The following is a 27,033-nucleotide window of genomic DNA, read 5'->3' as shown; positions in this document are numbered from 1 at the left end:
TCCCTGGGCGAATCCCCCCTTCAGCGCCCCTCCGACAACAAAAAAAAATAGAAGCACCATTTTGCATTAACAGACATTTGGAGCAACACACATAAATAATCATAACATTTAAAACTATATAAATATAAAAATATATACAAAAATAAGACTTAAATATCAAAAAGAAGTAACAAAGACAAATAGAAACAAATTGTAGTATATAAATACAAATTAAGGAGAATAAAATTATTACACTGTTACCCTATTGCTAACAAAAAACACACAGAGAAAACTAAATTGCACAAATCCTATATAACACAAATAGAATAACACACTTATAAAAAAGAGAACCTGATTATTGCACTTCAAACAAGAAACACACAAACTAAATTGCACAACTGCCAACTAAACCCTGACCTTGCTTGCCTTCCTTGATGCAAAGTCATCAGTTACATCATCATAAGAAATCTGTGCAACAATTGCATGGTTAAAACTGATGACAGCAAGGCCACTAAGGCATTCCTGTGACATGGTGGACCTCAGGTAGGATTTGATGAGCTTCAGCTTTGAAAAGCTCCTCTCTGCTTCAGCTACGGTCACTGGAAGAGTAAGACACATTCTGAGAGCGGTCCACAAATATGGATACATTTCTGAAGAGGCCTGTGTGGCTGAGGAGGTAGATGGCTCCTCATCCTGGCAAGTGCCAGAGGGTGCTCCAAAATAAATATCAAGTGCCCCTGAATTTGCATTAAAATACAGTATATGAGACACCCTAAATACATTTGTTGCACAATTAAATACAATTTAAGTTGACAATTAAATGTCATTATGCACAATTTATCAAATGAATTAACCAAATGAACCATACAACCTCCTTGGCAAATTCTGGGCATAAGACACCCCAAAAGACTCCATATATCACAAAAGATACAAAATATCAGCATAATATAGATGTCTTTTAAGTTAGCTTACAGCATTGGAAATTCCCTTTACTGAGCTCAGGACCAAGTCAATACAATCGCAGAAAACCTTTATGATGTCACCTCAATGAAAGTTAACCAAATCAGTAATGTGGTAGTTAGGATGTAATCGTTTTGCTGCAAGCTACACACATGATCATGATTAAACTGTGAAATTATATCCAATGCTATGTAAGCTAGTTGGACAGAAAACTGAATATTGTCGCCCTATATGTAATTGCATAGCAAGCAACATAGGCTAACAAACATAAGTGTTATACTAGCCTATTTCATTACATGCATAATATTATACTCATAAAGAGATGACATAGCTGCATACCTTTATCTTTTGTTCATTTCTCCTCTTCTTCTTCTTTTTTCCTAAACTGGGAAATAAACTGTGCACCTGATGGCTTAGACCTTTTGTTATCCATTTGTGTTGATTTGGCACTCGAGCATCAATACATTACCCATTCCCCAACACTGTCAACGAAGAGTCAAGACCAAACCAATTCACCTTAGTGGTGTACAGACTGGTTTTATTTTTCGATTTCGCACAAACCAGAAAAAATGCAACAATACAGTACTGTGCAAAAGTTTTAGGCAGGTGTGGAAAAATGCTGTGAAGTAAGAATGCTTTCAAAAATAGACATGTTAATAGATTATAGTTATCAATTAACTAAATACAAAGTGAGTGAACAGAAGAAAAATCTAAATCAATCCATATTTGGTGTGACCACCCTTTGCCTTCAAAACAGCATCAATTCTTCTAGGTTCACTTGCACACAGTTTTGAAGGAACTCGGCAGGTAGGTTGGCCCAAACATCTTGGAGAACCAACCACAGTTCTTCTGTGGATTTAGGCAGCCTCAGTTGCTTCTCTCTCTTCATGTAATCCTAGACAGACTCGATGTTGAGATCAGAGCTCTGTGGGGGCCATACCATCACTTCCAGGACTACTTGTTCAGATGCCACCCTGATGGTATTGCATGATGGACAAGTATCTGCATGTACTTCACGGCATTGAGGAGACCATTAATTCTGACCAAATCCCCAACTCCATTTGCAGAAATGCAGCCCCAAACTTGCAAGTAACCTCCACCATGCTTCACTGTTCACTCATTTGTGTACCACTCTCCGGCCCTTCGGCGATCAGACTGAATTCTGCTACAGCCAAATATTTTGCATTTTGACTCATCAGTCCAGAGCACCTGATGCCATTTCCTGATGCAGTATAACTACCTTGTGTCTTGTTGCTGTGCTCAGTCTTGCCATGGTGTATGACTTTTGACAGTAAACTGTCTTCAGCAACCTCAGCTTGTTAGCTGAGTCTGGCTGTTCCTCACCCAGTTTTATTCCTACACAGCTGTTTCTGTTTCAGTTAATGATTGTGTTTCAACCTACATATTGAATTGATGATCATTAGCACCTGTTTGGTATAATTGTTTAATCATACACCTGACTATATGCCTACAAAATCACTGACTTTGTGCAAGTGTACCTAGAAGAATTGATGCTGTTTTGAAGGCAAAGGGTGGTCACACCAAATATGGATTTGATTTAGATTTTTCTTCTGTTCACTGACATTGTATTTAGTTAATTGATAACTATAATCTATTAACATGTCTATTTTTGAAAGCATTCTTACTTTACAGCATTTTTCCACACCTGCCTAAAACTTTTGCACAGTACTGTATATATATATAAAAACGCTAGTATTGATAAATTATTATTCACCACAGTGAGTGCGTGAGACCACAGTGAGGGGGTATAACGTTTACTAGCACAGCTCTATTTCTAATTACAGTAGTGTAATATGTGTATTTGTTGAGGAGTCCTTGTGCCTTCATTGGAAAGGAAGTAGTAATTGGTGGATGACTTGTACTCTAGAGTTATAAAGTCATCTAAATGAAAACATGTTCTGTTTAACTTCATAGTTTCTTTATTGAACCCAAAGAACAACAAGTAGTAACTGAGACTTTAATTTTGACTAGATGCCAAGAGCGCCAGCCTGTGACAAGGATGACATCATAAAAGTCATCTTTGCTGATAGGGATGAAGTTGTCAAGGGCCAGAACATAGCATGTCCTAGTGACAAAGTGTGGGCAGAACATACAGAGGGCAAAGATATTGTTTGACACATTGGACTCTGTGCAGCTGATATCAGGTGTGAAGCACGTCAATGCAGAATGCAATGTTGCTTACATTGTCACAATGACAATGCAGCAAGTTGTGAGTCAGTGCTCCTCCCCACGCTGCAGCCATAGTGAGGGACATTCAATGAAAGTTTCTCTCATTGCAGTCAATGTGAATATTTTACAGACAGAAGGAGTAAGAGGGCTCCAGGTTGCACTCGAAGAAGGGCTACGACTCAATCCCTCAACATGTCTTCGGCCACTGAAGTCCCCAGAAATGTGTCCCAACAGCTTGAAAACAGAAGATCCATAATCACACAGATTCTACTGCAGTGGTTTGGTCACGCACAGTTATTACTGGACCAGCACTGTACGTAGAAACAACCACAGACGACAACATTTTTCAGCTGAGTGAATTTCCGGTCAACCTCACCCTGAACAAAATGCTGTTCATTGAATTGTTGCATATCTGTCAGCATCAACCCAGGGTGCTCTTGGACACTGCATACCCTACTCCAGGCGGTTTTACTTGCTCTGGGAGAGATATGATGACCTTTGTAATCGGGTCACAACAGCACTAGAAAAAACTAAAATTAAAACTGCATGTTGTAGTTTACACAAAGGATGTTTAAAATCCCTGTGTATACGTAAGCTTACTTCAGTATGCATTCTGTATATAAATTGGCTATATTGCCTTTTGAATTATCTGTTAGATAAGAGCCATTTTTTACCAAAAACATTCCACTACAGCCTACACATTTTCATATAGGCCTATTGTTCTTTACATAATTTGACCTTGAGCCAAGTTCTGATTGGCTATACTACATTTGTCAGTTAAAATAAACAATGTATACTAAATTAAAATAATTGGAGATTTTTTTTTTTTGGCAATACTTTTGCATATTGACATTAGGGTGTGTGATCTTGCACTGTCTTACTAACCATTTCTCTGTGAGCGTTTGCTCTTTCTATACCAGGGTATACTGCTGCTGCCACCACCTTTAATAATCCGGGGTGTTCAGAGAAAGAGAGAACAACAGATAGCAAGTCAACTATGTATAAAGGAGACAGGAATTCAAAGAAACATTTAATCGAAAAATAGTCAATTAAAATACACGATACCCAGCCTATCCTTGCCTATACAAACTAATCTCGTACCGTTCTCTTGGTGTTGCCACACATGCACTCGCCCACTTGTCGAGAATATGGTGAAGGATGACTCATCTGACCATATCACTTTGTTCCACGTCTCTGTAGATGGTTTTTGCACCACTGAACTCTCAAATGTGCATTTGTCTCTGAAGGAGGGGTTTATGCACTGCCATCTTAATCCAAAATCGAGGTCAACGTGGCCTGCTCAGCATTTGTATACATGCCACAGAGCATGACAGGATGTTAATTGCTTAATTGTATCATGCAATACACCTGTTTGGAGGCATCTGCATTCGTTATGTTCCTCCACTCATTTATTCAGGTTTTTCCTTTAATTTGTCACCCTGTCTGTATACATTTAAATTACAGTATACAGTTACATTACTTAACATATTATGTATATTATTTCTCCTCTCCCGTTTCATTTATAGTGTTTGTTTATTTTATATTCTCTTCAATGAAAGTGTGATTATTCATACTTGTATGTAAATATGTAGTAGTAAGTAGCACACTTGATAAATCCAGGTCAAGAAGATGCATCTGCTTCAATTTAATTTTGTTTTTGTATAAGAGAGCGTAATCTAGCTACCTGATTTGAAGCATAAGGATATAAAACTCTAAGGTGTCAGTTGTATACACCTCTTTTTTTCTATCACTGTAGTGTTTTTGAACTTGTATCTGGAAGGTTTTAAGGGTCAAGAAGTCAAGCATGTAATGTTGCATTCACTTTGCACTCTGTGACGAGATAAGACAAACCTCATAGGAATACAACTGCAAAACAAAACCAAATAATCAGCAACCAAAGTGACTCCTTTTGATTGTTCTTTGAACACACAAGGGTGAAAAAAGACCGCAACCTTCATAAAATGTGTTTTTGGACTACAGCAAAAACGCAGATATTGGCTTTGTAATTATACGTTTGTGCCCTGCAACTGTCCTGGTTAGTATTTTATTTAATAGAAACTGGTATTTCAACTGAAGGCTGACAGCAAATCTAGCATGGTGTTTATGTGAGGGCTTTTCCAGGTCTTAGAAGAATCAATAGCTAAAGCAATAGATCAATACACCTCTACAGCTGTTGTCTGCCATAAGCCTCCTCTTACTCTTCTGTGAAAACCAAACTATTCCTGTGGGTGCATTTCCATTTCACAAACGTTCTATCATTTCTTAGCTATTTAACACTAACAGAGGCTCAGTGGTGATAATTCGGTAAATTGCACAGCATGGCAGTTGTCCATATGTTGAACAAACATTTGATATCAATTTTAAATGACACACTCATCCCTCCAAATATCGGAATTTACATTCAGAATTAACATAGAGCAAAACAGACACTAAACATTATAAAAATGTCCTATTGAGAATCATTGCAATTTTATAAATTAGTATTATTGATGGTATATCACTCAACGGCAAATTAGTGATTTGTAAACTGAATACTAATGTCAGATGTGAACCAAAAAGTAGTTTACATGGTGTTTTACTGTATGTTCAACTGTTTAGTACTTTAAATAGTCTGTGACTGTTTTTGCATGAATAACTTCACATTTTATATTTTGTCAATTGGTTATGGAAATATATCCTAACATATAGGATTTTTAAAATCATCATTCGATGGTAACACCAAGATACATTAAAGAATACATTAGTCTACAACACTGAACTAAAACAACTGCCCCTTTTAGCTGTATATATTCTGTGACAGTTTACTAGTTTGACAGTGTGTGCTTTGGTGCTGTTGTCCTGTGTTTCTCTTATACTATAAATGCTTTATTTCTTGCTTTTAAATACTGTCACATTATAATTTCCATCATAAATCTTGCCTCACATGCCACCCGTGCAGAGTTGTTTTCGATGAGATAGGAATGATGTGTCCCGTTGCTTTTAATGGTAGAGAGCTGCTTTTCGTCGCAATAAATCACACCTATAACTTCACATCATGACTAGCAAGGTCCTTGCATGCTGCTCCAGGTAACTAGTATGCTATTATTAACAATATCATTACCTAAAATTCAAAGCTTAATGATTTGAAAAGAAATGTAACCCAATCTCTGTGCAAGGATAATTGAACTTCTGAGGTTTCTCATTAATCACTCAAGTTTCATTGCTCTAAGTCTGGCTATATCAAAAACTTGAAGAAAAGAAATAACAATGAAGAAAGGATCTCTAAAATTAAGCTCACTGTGTCGGTATGTATACATGTGATCATTAAAGCGCCTCATTCTTGTGTCTATAGAAGAAAAAGAAAAAAACTAATTTCAGTGTTATTCCCTGTCTAGTGAATTCCACTTCAATACTATCAATCAATTAAATACACAATCAAAGCCTTTATAAACAGTCATGAAGATTAAAAAGTAGAAAACAAAACATTTCTACAAAAGATGAAATCCCTAACACTGTGCATTTATTAATGCTAAGTAAATATGTTTGACCTTTTTGGTTTTGGTTTACAGGAGGGAAAAAGCCTGTTTCCTCAGAATTATCAATTTAAATGTTATGCATTTCAACTGCAGTTTATACTGATGTAAAATGCATGTGTAAAATATAATATAGTAGTATATAATATAGATGTATCATCAATTTTAGCTTGAACTTTAAATGTGTATATTGACTATCACTACAATTAAACATTAATCTTAAGGGATTTTTTCTTTAAATAAAGTATAATGGTAGTATATGAAGCCTATGTTAATATATGGCTACCTGTGGTGCATCAGAGACATTAAAATGTTAATTCTAATGCTGCAAAAATGCTTTGCTCAGTTAAAATGTCTGTGGCATGTAACCCTCTGACCTCAAAAATATGCACACTGCATAATCATTATTTCTATAATTAAGGACATTTTTGAACCTTGTGCGGCTCATTCTCTCCCCTGGCCTGTAACAGTAATAAGAGGTTTGTGATTTGATTTGTGCATACGAATCTCAAAAAACAATTTGCTGCCGGTGTGAAAACCACTAGCAGAACCGCCTCGTATAATTGTTCCTGGATGCAATTTTTTCGTTTTAGTTCCTGACAGCAATAATTCAGGATAGTTCATATTCATTAGAAGCTAGGATTTCCCCTATGATTCATTATGAATTCATTAGTCTTTATATAAGATAAGAAATATTAAGAAAACACAAACCTGCTTGAGGGATACGTGTTAAGGTTAGAGTTAAGTTCAGGGTTAGTTAGATCTTGATTAAACCGTAAATGAGGTTTGGGACTCATCCAATGTTTAAGTAGAAGGCTATGGTTTGGGTGAGGAACAGGAGTTTATATGGTCGAGGGTTGGGGATATAGTAGCTCAGACGAAGGATTCAAGTTAAGTTAAATTTCACAGCTGGAGTCAGTTCAGAATATCTGCAACAGAAAAGGTCTCTGGAGTGTATGTATATATAATAGGCTCAACAAACCACATTCACATATGTTTTATACTTCAGACTGTTGACTAAAGCATTGCATTTTTGACAAGTTTTGATGATGCAGCCGAAGACAAGACTTTGTTAATTCAGGAGCTCTAATTGTGTGCACTTATTCTGAGCACAGCTTGGCTTCACTTATAAATGTTATATTCTTCATTAACTTCTGCTGAAATCACAGTGCTGTCATGATCTTTTAATTCTGTCTCCTGTTGAGCCAGCAGATGCATTTAAGGAGCTGTGTTTTATACACCTTGTTCACTGTTAATAAGTCTTGTTCAAACATGCCAAATTGCTTTAATTGGGATCTCGCATCATGAGTGAACCACATACCTGTGCAGTCATTTCATTTTTAGGAACATGAAGTTCCTTCAAGACTTCAGCGTTCAACTTTACCGACGCAATTCACTTGTTTCTGAATCCCAAATCATAAATTTAATTCGATGCAAAAATCCAATAACCTGACTTAACATATTTTAAAGAGGTCCGTTGAAAAATTATTTTATTGATAGTATTATAATTTGTGTATTTAGGATCTTCAGTCAAAAACACTTATCTGTAAAACATTAAACATTGGTTAATTTTCTTCATGTTTTTAATACATAAGAAAACCATGAAAAAACAAGTTAGTATTTGTTATAATAGCAGTGCCACATATTTACCATTTTTATAGAAACTAAAATATATATGCTTTAGACATAATCAGCATGGGTTCACAATGGTCAAAGCAAGACGTTGGTTGCAAGTTTTTAGAAATTACTTTTCACCCAACTTTTTCATTATTTTGAAAATAATCCTGAAGATGACACAAAGTAAAACGGTTGTTATCCATGTTTACCCTTTGAATTCCCTGTAATGAGTAACAATGAATTTGCAGATGATATGCAGTAGAGGGTGCTATAACAATCTCTTCTATATTGCAAAGCACTGCCCTAAATTTATTATACATTTTTTTTTCTTTTTAGAAACTCTATCCATTGCCAAAACTATATTAAATACATCCTGAGATTAAAATCATTTTTTATTAGAAGGGCTCAGTAAATACCATTCCTAGTAGTAAAGCTGTCAGTCAACACAGGTGAACAAAGTGTTTGTTAGAGAAAGCCAGATTTGACAAGGGATGTTCCTGTTTGATGTTATAGGCTACTACTCTAAGAATGTATTTCTCCCTTGTATTTTTAATAGAATCTTGCGTGACCTTCTCCCAAATATTGAAGTAAAAATAAATCGTAATTCCATAAAAACTTTTCTTTTAGACTATGAAATGTAAAGAAAACTACCAAGTAACTAAAGGATCCTAAAGAGTTTGCATAGTCCTGGGAGAAAGGCGAAACAAGCATAGAAAATCCCTCATTGCAATACAACATCAGAGGAAGTTTAATGTCACCGTTTTAAGCTGTATTTCATATACGTTTTCTTTAAGTTCTTTCTTTAATGTATCATTAGTTTTTTCATGCTTAAACTAACCAAACCCCATTTTGAAGCATTACCGATCAGGCACATTATTAAACCGAACTCACCTTTGAAACCCCCTGGATATAAATTCGATTCTCTACAATTTTCAATCACAAATTCTGTTATGGGATTAATGAGATTTGATATACTCTTACATTCTGAGGATACATACATAACTCTGATATTCATGTCTTATGTTATCAAGAGATTGAAATGTATGGCCGAACTTGCAGTACTGTTACAATGCTGTGCCTGGTAACATTTAAGGATTTATCATTTCAAAATGTTAACACACCACATAAACCAATATAACAGTAAAGGATACTTTTTCAACATATTTATTTTGATAATACTAAAATACCAGTGTATCCTTTGGGGAAAAAGCTGGGTCATAAATCCATTAGATGTGCTCCACGTAAGTACAAAAAATGTTTACAATTCTTTAGTAGTAATGCAAACAAAAAGATATTTAAAAAATACAACAAAACATTGTTAAAACATTAAAATGTGTTTTTGACATCTTAAATTTGCTTTATTGTTACTTGAAGGTCCATTGTTTTTCCTTTCTTGATAGTTAATAATAGCTTGTAGTGAGTTCTTAAATCCTTCGTTAGATACCAAGAATTCAATTAATTAATTATATTGCCTTTGACGAAGGGAGTTAATAGTCATTTAAAAGATGCATAAATTGTTTTAAGCAATGAGTGATCATCAATTAATTCATTAAAAAAAGGAATACCAAAGAATAAATGTAAGTGCAATTTCATTGTTTCTCTCATACAGCAAATCGTGTCATTCCCATATACAACTTCAGTGCACAGTACAAACCTTTCACTTTTGAATAGAGACAATAAAAAGTACCATTTCATTACAGAGTCAAGTAAAAATAAAAAAGTCACAGTTTTGTCATTGGTATGTGGAGGTTGTTCCACGGCCCCATCCAGAGTTCCTCCTCGTCAGACTGGGTTTGGTCACTCTGTGATTCTAATGGCTCTTTCACCTCCTCGTTGTCGACCGTGGACTCCTGTTCGTCCGTGCTGCGCGTTCTGTCATTAACAGCTTTCCCTATATTTGATTTCGATGCAATACTGTCTGGCCCCGTGGTGCTGGATGCTAAAGAGCCACTCGAGGGTCTGGTGTTAAGATTGTCCTCAGCGTTCGAAGAGAGGCCCATCGGTAGGGGGCTGCTGAGTGGCACTTTCTCCTCGTGTGTCACCGCCAGCTTGTCCAGCTTTTTAAACTGCTTCCCAAGCCTGGCGGGCGAGTTTATTTTAAAGTTGTTTGAATGCCCTGCTCTCCTGGTCCTGATGATGGATCCATTTTGAGCTAGATAGATATTTCCATTGATGTTGCTGTGACTGTTGACATTGGACAAACGGTTTCTCTGAGACTCCGGTGCACTGTCCTCTCCTGTTGAGCTGGTTTCATATTCCCGATCGACGACAAGCTTGATCCTTTTCTTTCTCCCATACTAGCAACACAAACAAAGAAGAAAACAATGTTAAAATACCGTTCCTACAGAGGCATAGTCTAATCACAGCAGGAAAATACATGCATGAAAAAACTGAAACAGAATGACACGCCAATAACTTTTATCCTTCCTTGCCTACAGCACTACAGTATTAGATCGTAAATAGTAGTAAATAATAAATATTAAAGCAGAACAACTCTTGCTTTTTTGAGGAAAGACTTAGGGTAGGGTCTAGCAGACCAAGATATCCTGGTTTTCAAGGCACTTCCATAATTCCAGACAGAGAAAAGGAAGAGAAATAAGATCAGTAAATAAGCAAACCAATCCACTCAGGTGAACGTATATATAGATCTGCTCACATTGTGGCTCCAAGTTTTTATTTTTAAAAAGATGTCGAATCGCCCTCAGCCTCTGAATCTACCGTTCCCTCGTCTGAGCCATCTTCCTCTTCTTCGGTGTCCTGGACTGTGCCGCTCACAGACTGCTGAGCACTACTGTCTGAAGCTGTCCTGGCTGCTGATTTCCTGCTGCTTTGAACACTTACACTATGATTAGACCGAGAAATCTGGGTCGACACAGAGGCATCAGAGCTGGTGGCACTCACCGATGATTTTCCTGCACTGCTTTTACCACTGACACCTGATGCAATGCTGCCCATGGAAGTTTTAGACATGCTTCCGTTGAGGTTACTACTAACTGAGGTTTTTCGAGACATCGTTCCCTCTTCATCACTACCAACTACACCTGACTGATCATCTCCCTCATCTTCGCTTTGAGCCACACTGCTACTGGTCTCTGCCTGCTCTGTCATGCCACTGCGTGTGCTCATACTTTTACTTTTCTCAGTCGAGGTTGTTTTTTGACTGACAGTAGACATCCTTGACATTGTGTCCTCGGCTGACTGTTTACTCTCAGTGTCTTCATCTTCCTCTTCTCCTGAGGCAGATTCTTCTTCTTCTTCTTCCGTTTCTTCTTCAATAGTGGCCTCAGATCCCCTGGTAAGTGTCGATATCTTAGATCTGTAGCTACTACCTGCTGTTCTCGAACTCCTAGAACTAAGCTGACTGCTTGAACGGGTTTTCTTTGAACTTCCGTCTCCCGTCTCCTTGCTGCTCACACTACCACGTGTTGATTTGCTTTCTTCGGACTCGCTGGCCTCTGACCCACTGACCTCTGCGTCAGATGATGCCCGACTGCTACTCTGGCTATGAACTGAACTTCCACTCCTTTCCGTGGTCGACACGTCGCTGCTTCTCACACTTTTTTGTGTACCTTCAGAGGACCGTTCTGAAGACTTTCTGCTGGTGCCGGCACGGGAGGACTTGACGGAGCTGCGTGTGGAGGACATCCCAGGTCCAGATTCCTCATCCTGAGTGTCCCGGGATTCTCTAGATGCCACACTTTTTCCTTCATCATCCTCCTCCTCTTCCTTCTCCTCCTCTCCACTCTCCACTGATCCTTTTTCGGCCTCGGATCCCTCTCGTTCTGTACCGGACTCTGACTTTGATTTGCTTTCCTCGTCCGAATCATCGAGATTTTGCTCCTGTTCTTCATCTGAATCTACAGTGCTTTCATTTGTTTCATCTTGGTCCAACGTGACTTTGAGATAATCCTTGTCTTCTGTCGACGGTACTACACTGCTTCTAACTGAAGACTCATCTCCAGAATCTTCTTTCTTGTGTCTGCTGTCTGCTTCCGAACCAGCGTCCTCTTGGTCACTTTCTCCAGTGACACTGATGGAAACTTTTGACTTCTTTCCCTCCTTCTCAGAATCACTAGCCTCTTTGGATGCCGAGTCTTTCTCACTGCCGGTGGCATAACTTCTGCTGACAGAGCTCTGTGACTTACGCCGCCCTTGCAGCTTTTTGGAGATGTTGATGCGATTCAACGCTTTCTGTAAGCGCTTTTTTGCCGAGGACTTTTCAGCAGATTTCTGAAAGTAATTCCCATTTATAACCATGCTACCGGATGACCCACTAGCCAGACTCTCTTGGCTATTGACACGACGAGCAGACACCAGCTTCGCATAATCTTTGCTATCTCCTTTAAATTTTTGGAGAATCATTGGGAATACTTTTGCCTTTTTCCATGGGGAATGATGGGAGGTAGTACCGTCTGCAGGCTGGTCGGTAGCTTTCCTGGCTGCTAATTTACTCCCTGCTGCTAGTCTGCTAATTTTCATGACTGACTTAAACCTATTTGCTGTCTCTGCACCCTTAGTTGCACTTGCATTAGCACCACTATCTACAGGTCCTGCCACTTCTGCCCCAGCAGCCTGAGGTTGGTCCCCAACACCAGCCCTCGCAGGCCTCCTTGGTGGTGCTTGGCCTCTTACAGGCCCCTGTAACAATGAAATTATTCTAGGTTATCACAATGCATCAATGTCCCTCTCACCTTAATGTGTATTTCCCCCTGCCACCCACACTTTAACTGTAACTCCAACACACTATTTCATTTATTGTGCTGGCAATATTTAATCTGCAGACGCCTGAAAACAGAAATCTCACTTCTTTTCTTATATTTTTCTTAAAAAAAAAAAAAGTGTTAAATCTAGACACTATTTGTATTGACTTCAAAATTCCTGGGGGGGATTAAAGTACATATTATGTAAGAAATCCAATAATGTTGATCACCTTCAAGAAATAATTTACTTTACTTTTCAATACATTTTCTTTGTAGTATAAAAACAGTACAATAACTGCATTGTGTTAAAGGAAGGGGGGAGAGAAGTACATTAAATTAAATTACAGGTATAAACCAACATGCCCATGAGAGAATGTTATTAAGAGAGAAGTGCATCTGCAGTAAAATATAAAAAGCTTTGTTGGAGTTCTGATTCATCCCGCAAGGAGCACATTAGCTGAATTATTGAATTGTTCAATTGCCTGCATTCCCTCTTTTGTCAGAACAAGTTAAGCTTTTTTATTTACAATTTCCTAGCAACAACAGTAGGATTGTCCATCTACTGATTTCATGAGGGTAGAACTCAACCTCCCACAAAGCTTTTGCACAGAATCTCTCTACAATCATTTGACATCCTTTTTGTAGCTCTTTTTCACTTTATCTTGATTTTGACCTTCTGTCCACCCCCCAGAGCATTCGTTCATAACAGAAGCTGTATTCACAGACTGAAGACAACAAAAAAAACTGTACAGAAGGAAATACATTTAATTTAATCTGCTTCATGAGCAAAGACAAAGTAAAAACTGACTTCTATACCATATATACACTCACCTAAAGGATTATTAGTAACACCATACTAATACTGTGTTTGACCCCCTTTCGCCTTCAGAACTGCCTTAATTCTACGTGGCATTGATTCAACAAGGTGCTGAAAGCATTCTTTAGAAATGTTGGCCCATATTGATAGGATAGCATCTTGCAGTTGATGGAGATTTGTGGGATGCACATCCAGGGCACGAAGCTCCCGTTCCACCACATCCCAAAGATGCTCTATTGGGTTGAGATCTGGTGACTGTGGGGGCCAGTTTAGTACAGTGAACTCATTGTCATGTTCAAGAAACCAATTTGAAATGATTCGACCTTTGTGACATGGTGCATTATCCTGCTGGAAGTAGCCATCAGAGGATGGGTACATGGTGGTCATAAAGGGATGGACATGGTCAGAAACAATGCTCAGGTAGGCCGTGGCATTTAAACGATGCCCAATTGGCACTAAGGGGCCTAAAGTGTGCCAAGAAAACATCCCCCACACCATTACACCACCACCACCAGCCTGCACAGTGGTAACAAGGCATGATGGATCCATGTTCTCATTCCGTTTACGCCAAATTCTGACTCTACCATCTGAATGTCTCAACAGAAATCGAGACTCATCAGACCAGGCAACATTTTTCCAGTCTTCAACTGTCCAATTTTGGTGAGCTTGTGCAAATTGTAGCCTCTTTTTCCTATTTGTAGTGGAGATGAGTGGTACCCGGTGGGGTCTTCTGCTGTTGTAGCCCATCCGCCTCAAGGTTGTACGTGTTGTGGCTTCACAAATGCTTTGCTGCATACCTCGGTTTAACGAGTGGTTATTTCAGTCAAAGTTGCTCTTCTATCAGCTTGAATCAGTCGGCCCATTCTCCTCTGACCTCTAGCATCAACAAGGCATTTTCGCCCACAGGACTGCCGCATACTGGATGTTTTTCCCTTTTCACACCATTCTTTGTAAACCCTAGAAATGGTTGTGCATGAAAATCCCAGTAACTGAGCAGATTGTGAAATACTCAGACCGGCCCGTCTGGCACCAACAACCATGCCACGCTCAAAATTGCTTAAATCACCTTTCTTTCCCATTCAGACATTCAGTTTGGAGTTCAGGAGATTGTCTGGACCAGGACCACACCCCTAAATGCATTGAAGCAACTGCCATGTGACTGGTTGGTTAGATAATTGCATTAATGAGAAATTGAACAGGTGTTCCTAATAATCCTTTAGGTGAGTGTACATATCTGCACTGTCCCAAAGAGCCTTTATATGCATTTTTTATTAGTGAGCACATAGTGAGTTGACAGACATAGGATCAAATATTCTGTATCCAGTACATCAGTATAATGTTATGCTTTATATGGTGTTAAAAGCATAAAAGGTATTGAACACAATCTGTAGCAGTCGAGCTGATCATGTTTGTTTGTTTTTATTTATTATCTCCGTTCCTATTAAGCTAGCAGCTGTTTAATTATCCAGTTTCATTTCATAAGGTCTTATCTTTTCTCATTTGTTATTCTTAGCAGGAGCTCATTATATCTGAGGGCATTTTATTAGAACAATAAATGTTGTTCATCCACAAAATATATTTGGCTTTATAAAACTTATTTAAATCCATTCACACGGCTTTTAATTAATTTTTAATATTTCACTCTTGGGTTGTCTAGGTAAAGACATTTGTTCAGAGCACTGCTGCCCCAAATGAGGTCCATGACAGTTGAATGATTTACTGCCTGTATTGTCATGGCATACTTTGATAATATTGTTTCAAACGAAGAACAACTATTCTGAGATTTGTTTAGTGTAATACATTTAAACTGAGTTAGGCCAGGGAGTAAACTCCTCAGAAATCAATAGCAGTCAACATAGTAATATTGCCATGCACATGTATTGTGCACATGTATGGACATGAATGTGAGCATAGTGACGGTACCTCTCCTTCAGCAGAGGATCCGTGTGGGCTGTAGTAGTAGCTCCCATCATCCTCCATAATCACCTCTCCATACTCATCATACATCCCCGATGGAGAAATTAACCTTCTGCGACTGCCATACTGAGGAAGTTCATACCTGAAACAGATCCAACACGGTCAGGTAACAGAATCTCTTTAGAGCAACAGGGAACAAATACCATTACGTTCTGAGGGACTTCACTTCATGCAATCAATACACAAAATACCAGTCTTTATTTCTATATTATTGGAGTGAATTATTGAGTGAAAAGGACCGGGACATTAACTAGTGTGTACAGAGGTCCTTGTGTCAAAGGTTACGAGTGAAAGAGTTGGTAATGAGGCTTTGGTTCATCGTGGGCACATTTTCCTTACAGGATTCCTGATGCATTCTCCTTGACTGCAAAACACTGCATGTTCAAGATCCATAAGGGTGCATCTGGGCTGCCAATTAATCTGCGCTTGACATACAAGACCTACCACACAGTGCATGAAATCATCCGCATATAGGGTCAGTTCTGAGTTGTTAATTAAATATGTTCCCAGGCTGTGAGGTTAAATGTGTAGCATGGTTTAACCTACATTGAAGATACACAAACAGCCATGTCATTTGAGGTTACAGGGACACTTTTGCAATATGTAAGCATTTTTAATTGGCTCTATGGGTAAAAATTCCCTAGACACATTTTTGAAGTGCTAAAAAAAAATTAACTTTAACCATGTATTGAGAAGGAGAAACCAATAGTTTGCATGTAAACACAAAGCCATAAATGGCTTGGCCTTGGACTCCAGCATTTTATTACAGCCTGGGTTTTACTTTCAAATGTGCAGAGTTCGCACAGTGCCGAAGTCATCAGTCAAACCTATCTCACAATAGTAACAAACAACTAACTCCTTGCAAATCTTTATATTTGTTTCCTTTTAAAACTGCTGAATTCACACAGAAAAAGTCATTTATCAAAATAAAACTCTGCTATCAATGTCTGGAATTATTGAGAGTTTTAAAAATACCACGTGGAGCTGAAAGCTAAGGAGGCGTTTCTGTCATCTGGCATTATGATATTGCTGAGGCTGGCGTCTGGCAGCCCAGCTAGTTTGCATCTTTCATCATGTAAAACTATCAGGATCTCTCTTGGGTGCTGGAAGTAAATCCTAAGAGCTGAGCTCAGCGTACCAACATTTGATCTGCATCTGTTCATACAACCGACCATTTTCCATTTTATTGGGGACCATATGGATAATTTTCATCATACGTGGCCTGTAAAGCAATCTGTCTTGCCATTATTGTCTGAGTAAACCAAATTGACGTTCTAGTGAACCCCATTCAAAGACAAAAAATGTACCTTCACTGTCAAGGGATGGAAGTATTTACTATTGCTTTCTTCAGTATATATGGAAGGTAGTATATGAGTAACATTGAAAGCAAATTTTATACATGATATTCTTTTCAAGATCAGCTCTCGGGGTACAAATTCCAGTATCAATGAATGGTCTCAGCCTAAAAAGTATGTAGACTTACCCATGATCATAATTGTAATAATCTTGTGTGTAATATTCCTGCCCTGGATCGATGCCCGATTCCATAGAGAGCTCCTATAATGAAACGGAAATCACGAGTCAAAGACACTGCAGCGAAGAGAAATGGTTAGAAAAAGTGCAAGTCATGGGTACCTGCTGCAGTAAATTACATGCGAGAATGTCTCAAGAGTTTCATAAAAGTAATAATTTTGTACCTCTGGTCTCAGAAGAGATGGCCTCAGCAATTGCTGTTGCTGCCAAAGATTAGTTTAAAGACAAGGAGAGGTAGAAAACAGAGAAGATATTTAAAGATTTATTAAGTTGATATGAGATGTAGAGAAGGCTGGAAACCTGCCAGCCTCGAAGGAGAAGTGTAAAAGTGAGCATAAAAGTGGACCTAACGGTGGATCAGTCAGAACCAAACACTGGACGAACCCTCAGTCAAATCAAGACCAGAAATTTCAGCACCACAGCACACCGCAACCTTGATAATGTCAATGCTACAAATTGTAATCACTGAAGCTCTCCAAATACCATTCCAGTACCTTGCCATTACAACATATTGTTTTGCAGTAGCAGTATTTGCAATTTTCCTGGTGAGATATTATTTAATGCTGATTCATACTATGATAAACAATTTGCATATTAACTATCATTGTATTAGTTTAAGAAATAGTCAAACAATTTATTGCACTCAAGTGCATACAAAAAATGCTTACCTCTTGCTGTCCATATCCTCGCCTGTAGGACGAAAGAAAATAGTGGAAAACACAAGTAAATAATTGTGTCCAAAACTAAAAAAAAAAAAAAAAACACTTCATGAAGTTAGAAATTGTTTTACTTACTGTATAATTTCTATGAGTGTGGGGTATGACACTCACACTTTCAGCATTTTCATGTTTAAAAAAATGTATAGTCTCTCACCTTGAACTTGTAAGGTAGTGGCAGATTATTATCAACGAATGCAAACTAATGGATGGTTAAATCTGAACAGAACCCGGAAAATCATCAGGCTCTATGCTTTATGATTGATAAAATAACTAGTGCTACACCTTTAAAATAAATAGTGCAAGAACATTTGATTTATAATCCTTCTGTTCCAATTTATTTTAACATGCAGTTGCAGAAGAAAGTCTGCTTAGGCTCCTGCATTTTGAGTGAGAAATGCTTTAATATATGATGTTTGCGAAGTGATGAAAAATTTGAAAGAGTATCACAAAGAAAGAAATTCATATTTAGCATCATTATGGAAACATCAAGGAAAAGAGACAAAATAAGGAAATATACAGAAATAGAAAGAAAAAATGAAAATGTGTTCCGTGCTACCCTTAATGGGCTACTGTTGTACCACAGAGCATTACCCTATACATACCGGAATATTTTATACTTAAGATTTGGTAGGAAATTATCAAAATAACATACCCAGCAGATAAGAAATACAGCATGTTAGTTAAACTTCCCTACCCTCTTTCAAAAGACTTGTGTAGACCTTAAATCAAGACATGTCAGTTTATGGATTGTAACTCCATGCGAGAAAATAAGGCATCTCAAACCTCATGAAACTCTTGTCGTTCTGTTATCGTGTTCTTGGCTGTAACATCTAATTCTGGAACACTGGAAACTTGAATGTTAAAATGCAATTTAATCTGAATTAAGAAGGGCAGATTAAGTCCAAACTAACATCTAGCACAGCTAATTCATGCAAAAAGAGTTAATTTTCATTCAGGATTGATGCACAACATAAATGACAATGCCATGATCTCTCTGAGGTAGAGGGTAAAACGGTTTAACATTATGTTGAGATTAAAAAGATTCAAAGGCAGCGGACTAGGGAAAACATTTAATTACATTGGAGAGAAAAATAAAAGACAGAGATGAGCATCTCTTTTAATCTTTAATGTCACCATGCGTAATGGCTCTGAATTAAAATTCAGCACATGCTGCTGATTATCAGAGGCAAATTACTGCAACTGTCCTTTGATGTGAAAGTAATGAGGAATTAAAATGAAGATTTATCACTAAACAATGATTTGTGACTTTCATAAGACTTTTTGAATTTCTTTTCTTCCTTCATGATCTGACACACTTAATCTGTTTGTTCGGTGAGAGTACAAGACTGTATGACTGCTTAGCAGCACACTTCAGCATTGAAAGCATGATAAATAATCTGGTAAATGAGGTACGACTGCGCAATCCAGAAGGTAAAAGACAAATGAGTCCTGCAGGCCTTCAATCATGAAGAAAACTATTTCTTATAATCCACGGTTAATAAGTCATGCATCCTGTTGGTACCACATGACAAGAAGAGGTTCTGCCCCCAATTGTTTGCTATAATCAAATCATTTTGAAACATATTATGTTGTGGGTAAGCAGCAGAATTATTTTCCCTCCTTGAGTCACATGTGACGCATTTTGCAGGGTAATATACAATGAGTTACAATCATTCGTGGCTGAAACACAAGGGGTCGGTTTAAAAAAAATAAAAATAAAGGCTGAATGTTCTCTTGTTACAGGCATTTTGTGAAATAAATAATGTCCAAAGACAAAAGTAAGTAATACAATGAAAGTAAATGTGTATCCCATATGCACTGTAATCCATCTGCTAGCTGGAAAACACAGTAATAACAGAAATGTATTTAAATCCCCACTGACAATCTGTTTCCAAAAATACACCTGTTAGCAAAACTGCTTCATGCTTGAGTTCAGATTCTTTTTTTTTTTTTTTTAACTCTTTCAGTTCAGTTTCACTCACTTTGTTATAACTGTCCACGATAAAGCATGTTCCTTGTTTTATTGCAGCCTCCATATAACATGGACTCCACTCCCATTGGCTGATATTCAGCTGCTTGTTAGGTTTATTAATTCAGAGAGAAGGCAGCCAAGAAATTATTGCCTAAATAATATTGTGTCTAGCGTTTCATCTACAGTGTTATTTCTTTATCTTGGAAATTTCTTGTGTAATTACTCACTAATCAGATGGCTGTTGTGTTCCCTATACACACACTACACAACTCTCTGCTATTATTCTGGTTTTGTCACATATTCATGTAATACATGGCCAAGTCCACTGACCAGGAATAAGTCTTAATGAAGGGAGAGCGGGACTGCAAGGTAGTGATTAATTTAGCTACAACCAAATCATTGTTTTTGCACAATAGAACCAGTGTGCAAAGAGCTTCACAGAGAAAGGCCTCCAAATCTGTTCTTTGGATTATTGGTACTATCATCCTCAACAGCAGTAACTATAACACAGCTAAAGACCCCTCAGACCTGAAGAGTCTCCCTGCTGGTGTTTCTGTTATACTAAACAAATATCAAAAGTAGACTGAACCCATGTTTGTTTACATTTCCGTACTATATATTTTTATGATTAAATGTGTTTTGCTGCATCTGTAAAAAATTATGCGGAGACTGAGAATAAAATTCAAGAATCACTCGAAAGAATCGCAATGCCATTACTGGCAGTTGGTCGTAGGAAACTGACGTTTTACGATGCTTAACTCGTACCGCACATCATGGTAAATATCTACAACATGTAGGTGTTCCCAAACAGATTCACTTGATAAGAGATGGAAAACATTTTACTGAGTGAGCTATCATGTAGCAGCAATTCCCCTCAATTATCACCTACTTCTGGAAATGCTGAACATTAAGGTGCCATTTTCCTAAGATTTTGTCAAGTGCACAGCTGGCCTCGGCTTTAAAAAAGGCATAACACTGTGTGAGTGTTGCTAAGCAGACCATGGTTGTTTCCACTTCTTTCTCCTCAACATTATATAATGTCAGTTTAAAAACCACTGCACTATTTAACCCTGAAAATACATTTCCTAAAAGAAGCCTTGCAGTCAACCCTGACCCCACTCAACTGAAAGGTCCCAACCTGCTGGAATGGCAGTAAGCGTGGGCTACATGCTCTTTGAATCCGCTCCAAAGCCCCTCAATCACAGTACTGCCGCACACTGCCTCCATGCCAGACCCCCAACCAAGGGCAACATCCTCCTTGGACCCACTCCACATCTCCCCACTTAAATTAATAAATGGCTTTAAACAAAGATGAGTAAAGGTAAAAACAAAAAGTTCAATGAAAGAGATTAGATCAATGTGGTATTACTGGTTTCAGACAATGACTGCTTTTCAGCTGACTCAAATGACACGCATTTAAAGTGAAAAGACCAAACTGAATGGGCTGTGATTCAACAACCACAATGAAGCTGTAAGTCTCCTAATGTAAAGTCAATGATTATCTTGAAAGAATACGCTATTAATTAGAAAAGGAATCATGTGGTGTGATCCAATTTATGCTTACTGGGAAACATAACCCGAATTAAGCTAAACATGGTGATATTAACAATGTGTGAAATCTACTAACAAACCAGCTGCATGATGGATTAGTTAACTAATTAAATGTATCAGTGCGGTAGGTGAGCCTGAAAGTCGGGCTTTTATTAACCAAATAAGACCTGTGTAGACTAGTAAGAAACTTCAACAAACACACAAATAGTAACACAAAGAAGAGTATAATTCAAGAAATAGTTTTTAGTTAATAACATCCGTTTTGTTCTACGTCTTTAACAAGGACTCCTGCTAAACATGCTGAAAGGTAAATAAACCGTGATGATGCTTTCAAATGTCATTTTAATTACACAGCCCTACTGATCTACTAGCTACTGAGATTCATACATATATTTTATGTCAGATGCCTGAAAAATATAATATTAATCTTCCTGAAGCAACCTTTCTTCTGTGAGTTCCACAAAAGATAACTTGACGTGTTATTGCTGTGTACTGTAGGTCAAGAGGCAAGTGAATTCATCAATGCCATATGCTGTCCATGCACATTAGCTATTTAGTGAGCTCTCTCTTCATAGAGTTCATTCAGCTTGGCTTTGAATAATAGACGTTGGGTTTGAAAAGGTTTAAGATCTGATCTGAGAACTAGATTGCATATTCTAAAGAATGAGAGCCCATTGGATCCCTTCAAAGGGACATTCAAAGTTTTGTACTCTTGAGGTCAATTATACATTGGGCAGATAAAGATGATGCCAGGGATAACATCAAGACTTAAATGAATGTAGGGGAAAAGAAAAACAGAAGCACGCACAACGCATCTTAGCAAAGCTTTATATAATATTCAGAAAATTCAGCACAGTGAAAAGCAACAAGACCATAATATCATGTAACAACATGACAATATAATTTTAGAATTGCAAATTCAGTAATCTAGCAATACATGACGAGAAGACCTTGTATGTGTGTGTGTGTATATAATTGTATATACAAATAAGTATATACAATACAAAATATATATACTTGGTTTTATTATTCAGTTAATATTTGCACTTATTTCAACACAATTCACTCTGCTTTATATGTATATAATTGGCAGTGGCAAAGCACTAAAGCCTTTACTTGTCACATGTATTCAATATAGCATCCCATATATGGTCCCTTCAATATTCAAAAAGTTTTAAAATATGTACAACATAAGCAGAGAGAAAATTAATATACATGAAATATTCCACCTTTATAAATCTCTGCAACTGAGACACTTGCTGTAAATAATGTATAAAACGCCTTAAGAAAAGAGCTTTTAAAACATGCTCATAATCCCCAGAAACAACCAAGTAGTTGTGAAAACATATCTTCAACAGATGGAAAATGCATGTAAAAGCAAAACAAGAGCAATAACCAAAACAAACAGTGATAAAAAAAGAAGCACAGAAATATGACAGTCACAAGACAGTAGACTGAGATGGAAAGCGTTTTTCAAGCTCCTCTACAATGCAGTTCATACTAGTAGAATTTGGCTTGTTTTGGTCCTCTGGCATTTCTGATTTAGGTACCTCGGTCGTGGGAGGTGCTTGTGGCCTCGGGACAATCTTCGGTGCCTTGCGGTTGTTGTCTATTTGACTGTACATGTTGGCAACAGATTTTTCTATGTCGGCTAAGTTCTGGATGTTTCTGAGAATTCCCTTCAGCTCCTTTCTTGGGGTGGGGGGCTGGGTTTTGGGGGATGGGATGGGTGGAGGAGGAGCACGTAAGGATGCTGGCCGTAGGGTTGATACTGTGGGCAAGGGGGGCAGGACAAAGAGCGAGGCAGGCTTTGCAAGAGTGGACAGAGAAGGAGAAGAGGAGGATGGAGGAACAGGGAGTGGTGGGGGAGGTGGAACAAGAGGCAGGGGTGGGGGAGTTGGGGGAGGCGGAGGAGGTGGAGGAACGTCCGGCGGATCTGGGATGACCTTGACCGTGACCTCGCAAGGGCTGCTGGCCAGATAAGAGGAACTGCTGGAGCTGTATCTCCTCAGCACCGGTGGAGTGGGCCTGTGGGTTGGGGGAGGGGAGGCTTCTGAATGCGTGATGATGATCGAGGGAGCGGGCAGCCAATCGTCGGCCGCAGTTTGTGAAATGGGAGAAAAGGGTGGCGGAGGGCTGTACGAGCAACCCAGATGTGGAAGAGGGTAATCTGGGTTCAGATCTGGGTTCTCGGCCTGGTCACTCTTAGTTGGGAGTGGAGACTGCAGCCCCTTCAATTCCCGAGCTTGACTTTGTTTCATTTCCTGCAAGGCCTGCTGTTCGAATTGCCTGGCCTGCTCTTTGACCGTTAATTTCGTCTGAGTACTTTTACTGGTGATGCTGCCCCAGTTCTCCCTGCTGCCTCTCAGGTCCGTTTTGAACAATTCCAGCTCCCACTGAACCGGATCCATGATGACCTGTCGACTGAGGGTATCGTACGTCTGCCTCCTGTGAAGCCGAGATGGCAAAGTCCACGCATGGTAAGACCCAGCAGAAGGAAGTTTCAGAAAATGTTCTTTTAAGCCCAGTCTTCTGGGAGAGTGCCTGCCCAATAAAGCTCTCCTTTTCTGGGAGAACCTCTGCCCCTCTGGGCTATCTTGCATGTCTTCATCATACAATGGGTTCTTGGTAGTCAGTGGGTTGTCATCGGACAAGAAAGTAATGTTACTAGCAGACTTTGGGAGGTTGTTGTTCAGCGATCCATTGGCGGTGGACTGCTTGTGAGCTGCGATCGCACGTGACGCAAACGTGCTTATAAGTCTTTGCCGATCTCCCTCTTCTAAAACAGACTTTTTTCCCCTGCTTTGTTGAAAATGGTAGAGAAGAAAAAGACTTGAAAGAAAAGAAGATAATGAGGTGTAAGGAAACATGCAGGAGACAGATTTATGTAAAAGAAAAAGCTATGGTGCCACTATCCCATTAAAACAGAACACTCCTCCCTCATTTGCAGACTCTCACTGGAAAGACATTACAGAGAAATATCACTTGAACACTTCCATTTGGGAGAAATACGATTAAGCACAGTTTAGATATTATTTCTTAAATCGGACTTTCATGAATACCAAACAAATATTACAGGTATTTATTTATTGTTTAACGAAGACAAAAATAAGAAGTGAATTCCAAACTTAGCACAGTACATGCTAAATTAAAATGGCCTGGCTTTTTTTTTTTCTTCCTACAAGCCTGTAAGCATTCCAATCCCATAGTAATAAACCCATTAACTTAATTAACTCGCTGATCTGACTGGTTCTTAAAGATTGTGTTTTGATGAGAGTGGAGTGTATGCTCAGATGCTTACAAATCTAATCGCTTTATGCCATGAGGAATTCACTCCAAAAAAGTCAACACCAAAAAATTAAATAAATTAGCTACACGAGAGAAAGCATCATGTGTTCCTCTTTCAGTCGTGACCAAGATATTATCACGTTGTTACTCGTAGTATAGTGTCATTTCCACTACATGGATTGTATTCTAAACACAAGGTGAAGGGCAACACAAACATCACAGTCAGTTCAGCACATTCCCTTATGGAAAAGTCATACGTGTATATAGAATATAGCACATATATTATCAAAATGTGATTTCCATATGGGTTTAGAGATAATGAAAATCTGTTATCTACAGATATATTAATTTGACTGCTTTGCTAATTATTAAGGGAAAGGCTTTTTAAGGTTTACTAGCTAAAAATACAAGCTTATGTTTTAAGCAAAGGTTGCATTAAGCGGTATGCACTTATAACACAGCGGGACTAAAAGCTACTGAGCAGCCATTTAATTTACTTAGCTAGTAGATCCAAAATATTGTGTGTCAGTTTGAGAAAAGTCTACTTACTGATGCCTGAATCCATACATGGTTAATTAATGGACATGACAGAAGACAGACAGAGAGGATGAAAGAGGTTAAAAAAATAATCAAGGAATGAATAGTAACATGATACTGTAAGAGCTGTAGTAACCCAGAACAGTTCCCTCCTCTCTAGATGTGCAACATTCAGATGCACTGCCATGGACAGGACCCTGGAGCATTCTGGGTAAAATGCCATGAAACCCACAAACAGTTTTCGGTTACTGAACAGCCTTAAAATTATAATCTTCATAGTTATATCTTTTGGAGAGAAATTCAATTTCTTGTCAAAGATTTGTATTTAACCTTGCGATACCACATGTACTAATAATTCACCTTCCTTTCCGAGGTATAAATAAGATGTCTAATAAAGAGAGGTGGCTTTTCAAGGGTCTGCAGTTGGCGTTTTCAGAGTGAGCAATTTCCTTTCCAAATTCATCCCACTTTCATTGCTTACTTTACATCAAACTGTGACGTGGAATAAAATCAATAACCCCTCAAAAGCAATAAACCCATTCTGAATGCGTTTGTTTTTTTGGGGGAATTTTAATTTGAATGGTGTTATGAGATTTTTATAAACCTATGTAAACTTGCTGTGCAGGTGCAAAATAGCTTATAGTACTTGTAATATATCAATATTTGTCCAGTACTGGTGTGCAGATAGCATAAATGCAGGACTTAAGCACTTATCAGCGCATTTAATTATTTTTATCAGTCTTTTTAAATTAGTTGCTGAATTTATTTCAATTATACTAAAGAGACGTGAACTTCCACTATTCTACAGAGACTTGCTTGCCTGTTTCTGCTCATCTTTTTTTTTTTTTTTTTTAATCTTAAGCATTAAAACTTCAGTGCATATTAAGGATCATATTTTACTAGAAGGTGAAATCCTATTGCATTAATTGCACTATATCTGAGCAGCTCAAAACTGCTGAAGCATGGAAGTCTGATACAAAATTATAAAAAAAAAATGAATAAAAAGTCACAGGCAAACTAATTTCCCAGAAAAAAAAAAAAAAAAAAAAAAGATTACACTGAAGGGAAGCACGGAGTAGCATGTCTTGTTTACCTTTCGGATAAACTTTAAGCTGTTATTATTTTTTCTTGCTAGGCAAAATCCATTGTATAAATAGAGGTCACTAATAACCATTTGACCTTTAATCTGAACATAAAAATTTACTGGAGATTATATTCATATATATATAAAAAAACATGAAAAAGTACTTACATCGTGCTGTCCCCAAGTTCCTCATACAGATTATTGGCGGTGCCCCCCGTTGGTTTGCCTGCTGGCAGCGCCATCTGGATTCTTGCCGTTTTCGCACACTCTGCCTGTCGCCTTTCACAAATGGAAAAAGAGCTATGAAACCCCGAGCATTGAAAGTAATGAAGTCAGCATATTTTAAAGAAACTTCCCCTGCTATGAAGTCAAGTCAACATAAATTACTATTTGAACACTGATATCAACCAAGACACAAAGTCGTCATGTAGGAATCCAATTTTGCAGGGATGTGTTGCATATGCTTTATTACGTTTGATCCTAATTTTGAAACCTGAACAATTATTTTCTTTTGTTCCCACAAACAATACCACTATACCGTTTCTGTGGGTGACTCTTAAGGACCGTAACAAATGTTGTTTTATAATATATTGCATA

The 27,033-nt window shown here is 38.1% G+C and overlaps 2 protein-coding genes and 1 pseudogene across 2 annotated transcripts in view; all 3 read right to left on the bottom strand.

Annotated features, from left to right (window-relative positions):
- Positions 1-8,114: 8,114 nt before the first annotated feature.
- Positions 8,115-27,033, bottom strand: part of pcdh15b (protocadherin-related 15b) — a 139,122-nt gene continuing 120,203 nt past the window's right edge. Inside the window, exons 31-36 of the mRNA XM_066693290.1 lie at positions 26,605-26,715; positions 17,954-17,975; positions 17,450-17,488; positions 17,236-17,309; positions 15,699-15,834; positions 8,115-10,555 (exon numbers count right to left, since the gene is read on the bottom strand). Of these exons, the coding sequence (XP_066549387.1) occupies positions 9,980-10,555; positions 15,699-15,834; positions 17,236-17,309; positions 17,450-17,488; positions 17,954-17,975; positions 26,605-26,715 (958 nt within the window). The 3' untranslated portion in view covers positions 8,115-9,979. The remainder of the gene's footprint in view (positions 10,556-15,698; positions 15,835-17,235; positions 17,310-17,449; positions 17,489-17,953; positions 17,976-26,604; positions 26,716-27,033) is intronic.
- On the bottom strand, positions 10,551-13,259 carry LOC136716266 (uncharacterized). Its single transcript, XM_066693865.1, has 2 exons — positions 13,249-13,259; positions 10,551-12,915 (listed from the first exon to the last, which is right to left on the bottom strand). The coding sequence occupies exons 1-2, from the start codon at positions 13,257-13,259 to the stop codon at positions 10,938-10,940; spliced, it is 1,989 nt and encodes a 662-aa protein (XP_066549962.1). The 3' UTR covers positions 10,551-10,937.
- Positions 22,342-24,581, bottom strand: LOC136715888 (protocadherin-15 pseudogene; annotated as a pseudogene).

Source organism: Amia ocellicauda, chromosome 20 (assembly GCF_036373705.1).
Source record: "Amia ocellicauda isolate fAmiCal2 chromosome 20, fAmiCal2.hap1, whole genome shotgun sequence".
Taxonomy (NCBI): domain Eukaryota; kingdom Metazoa; phylum Chordata; class Actinopteri; order Amiiformes; family Amiidae; genus Amia; species Amia ocellicauda.
The sequence above is the reverse complement of the archived record's forward strand: the minus strand, read 5'-3'. Positions and strand labels throughout refer to the sequence as shown.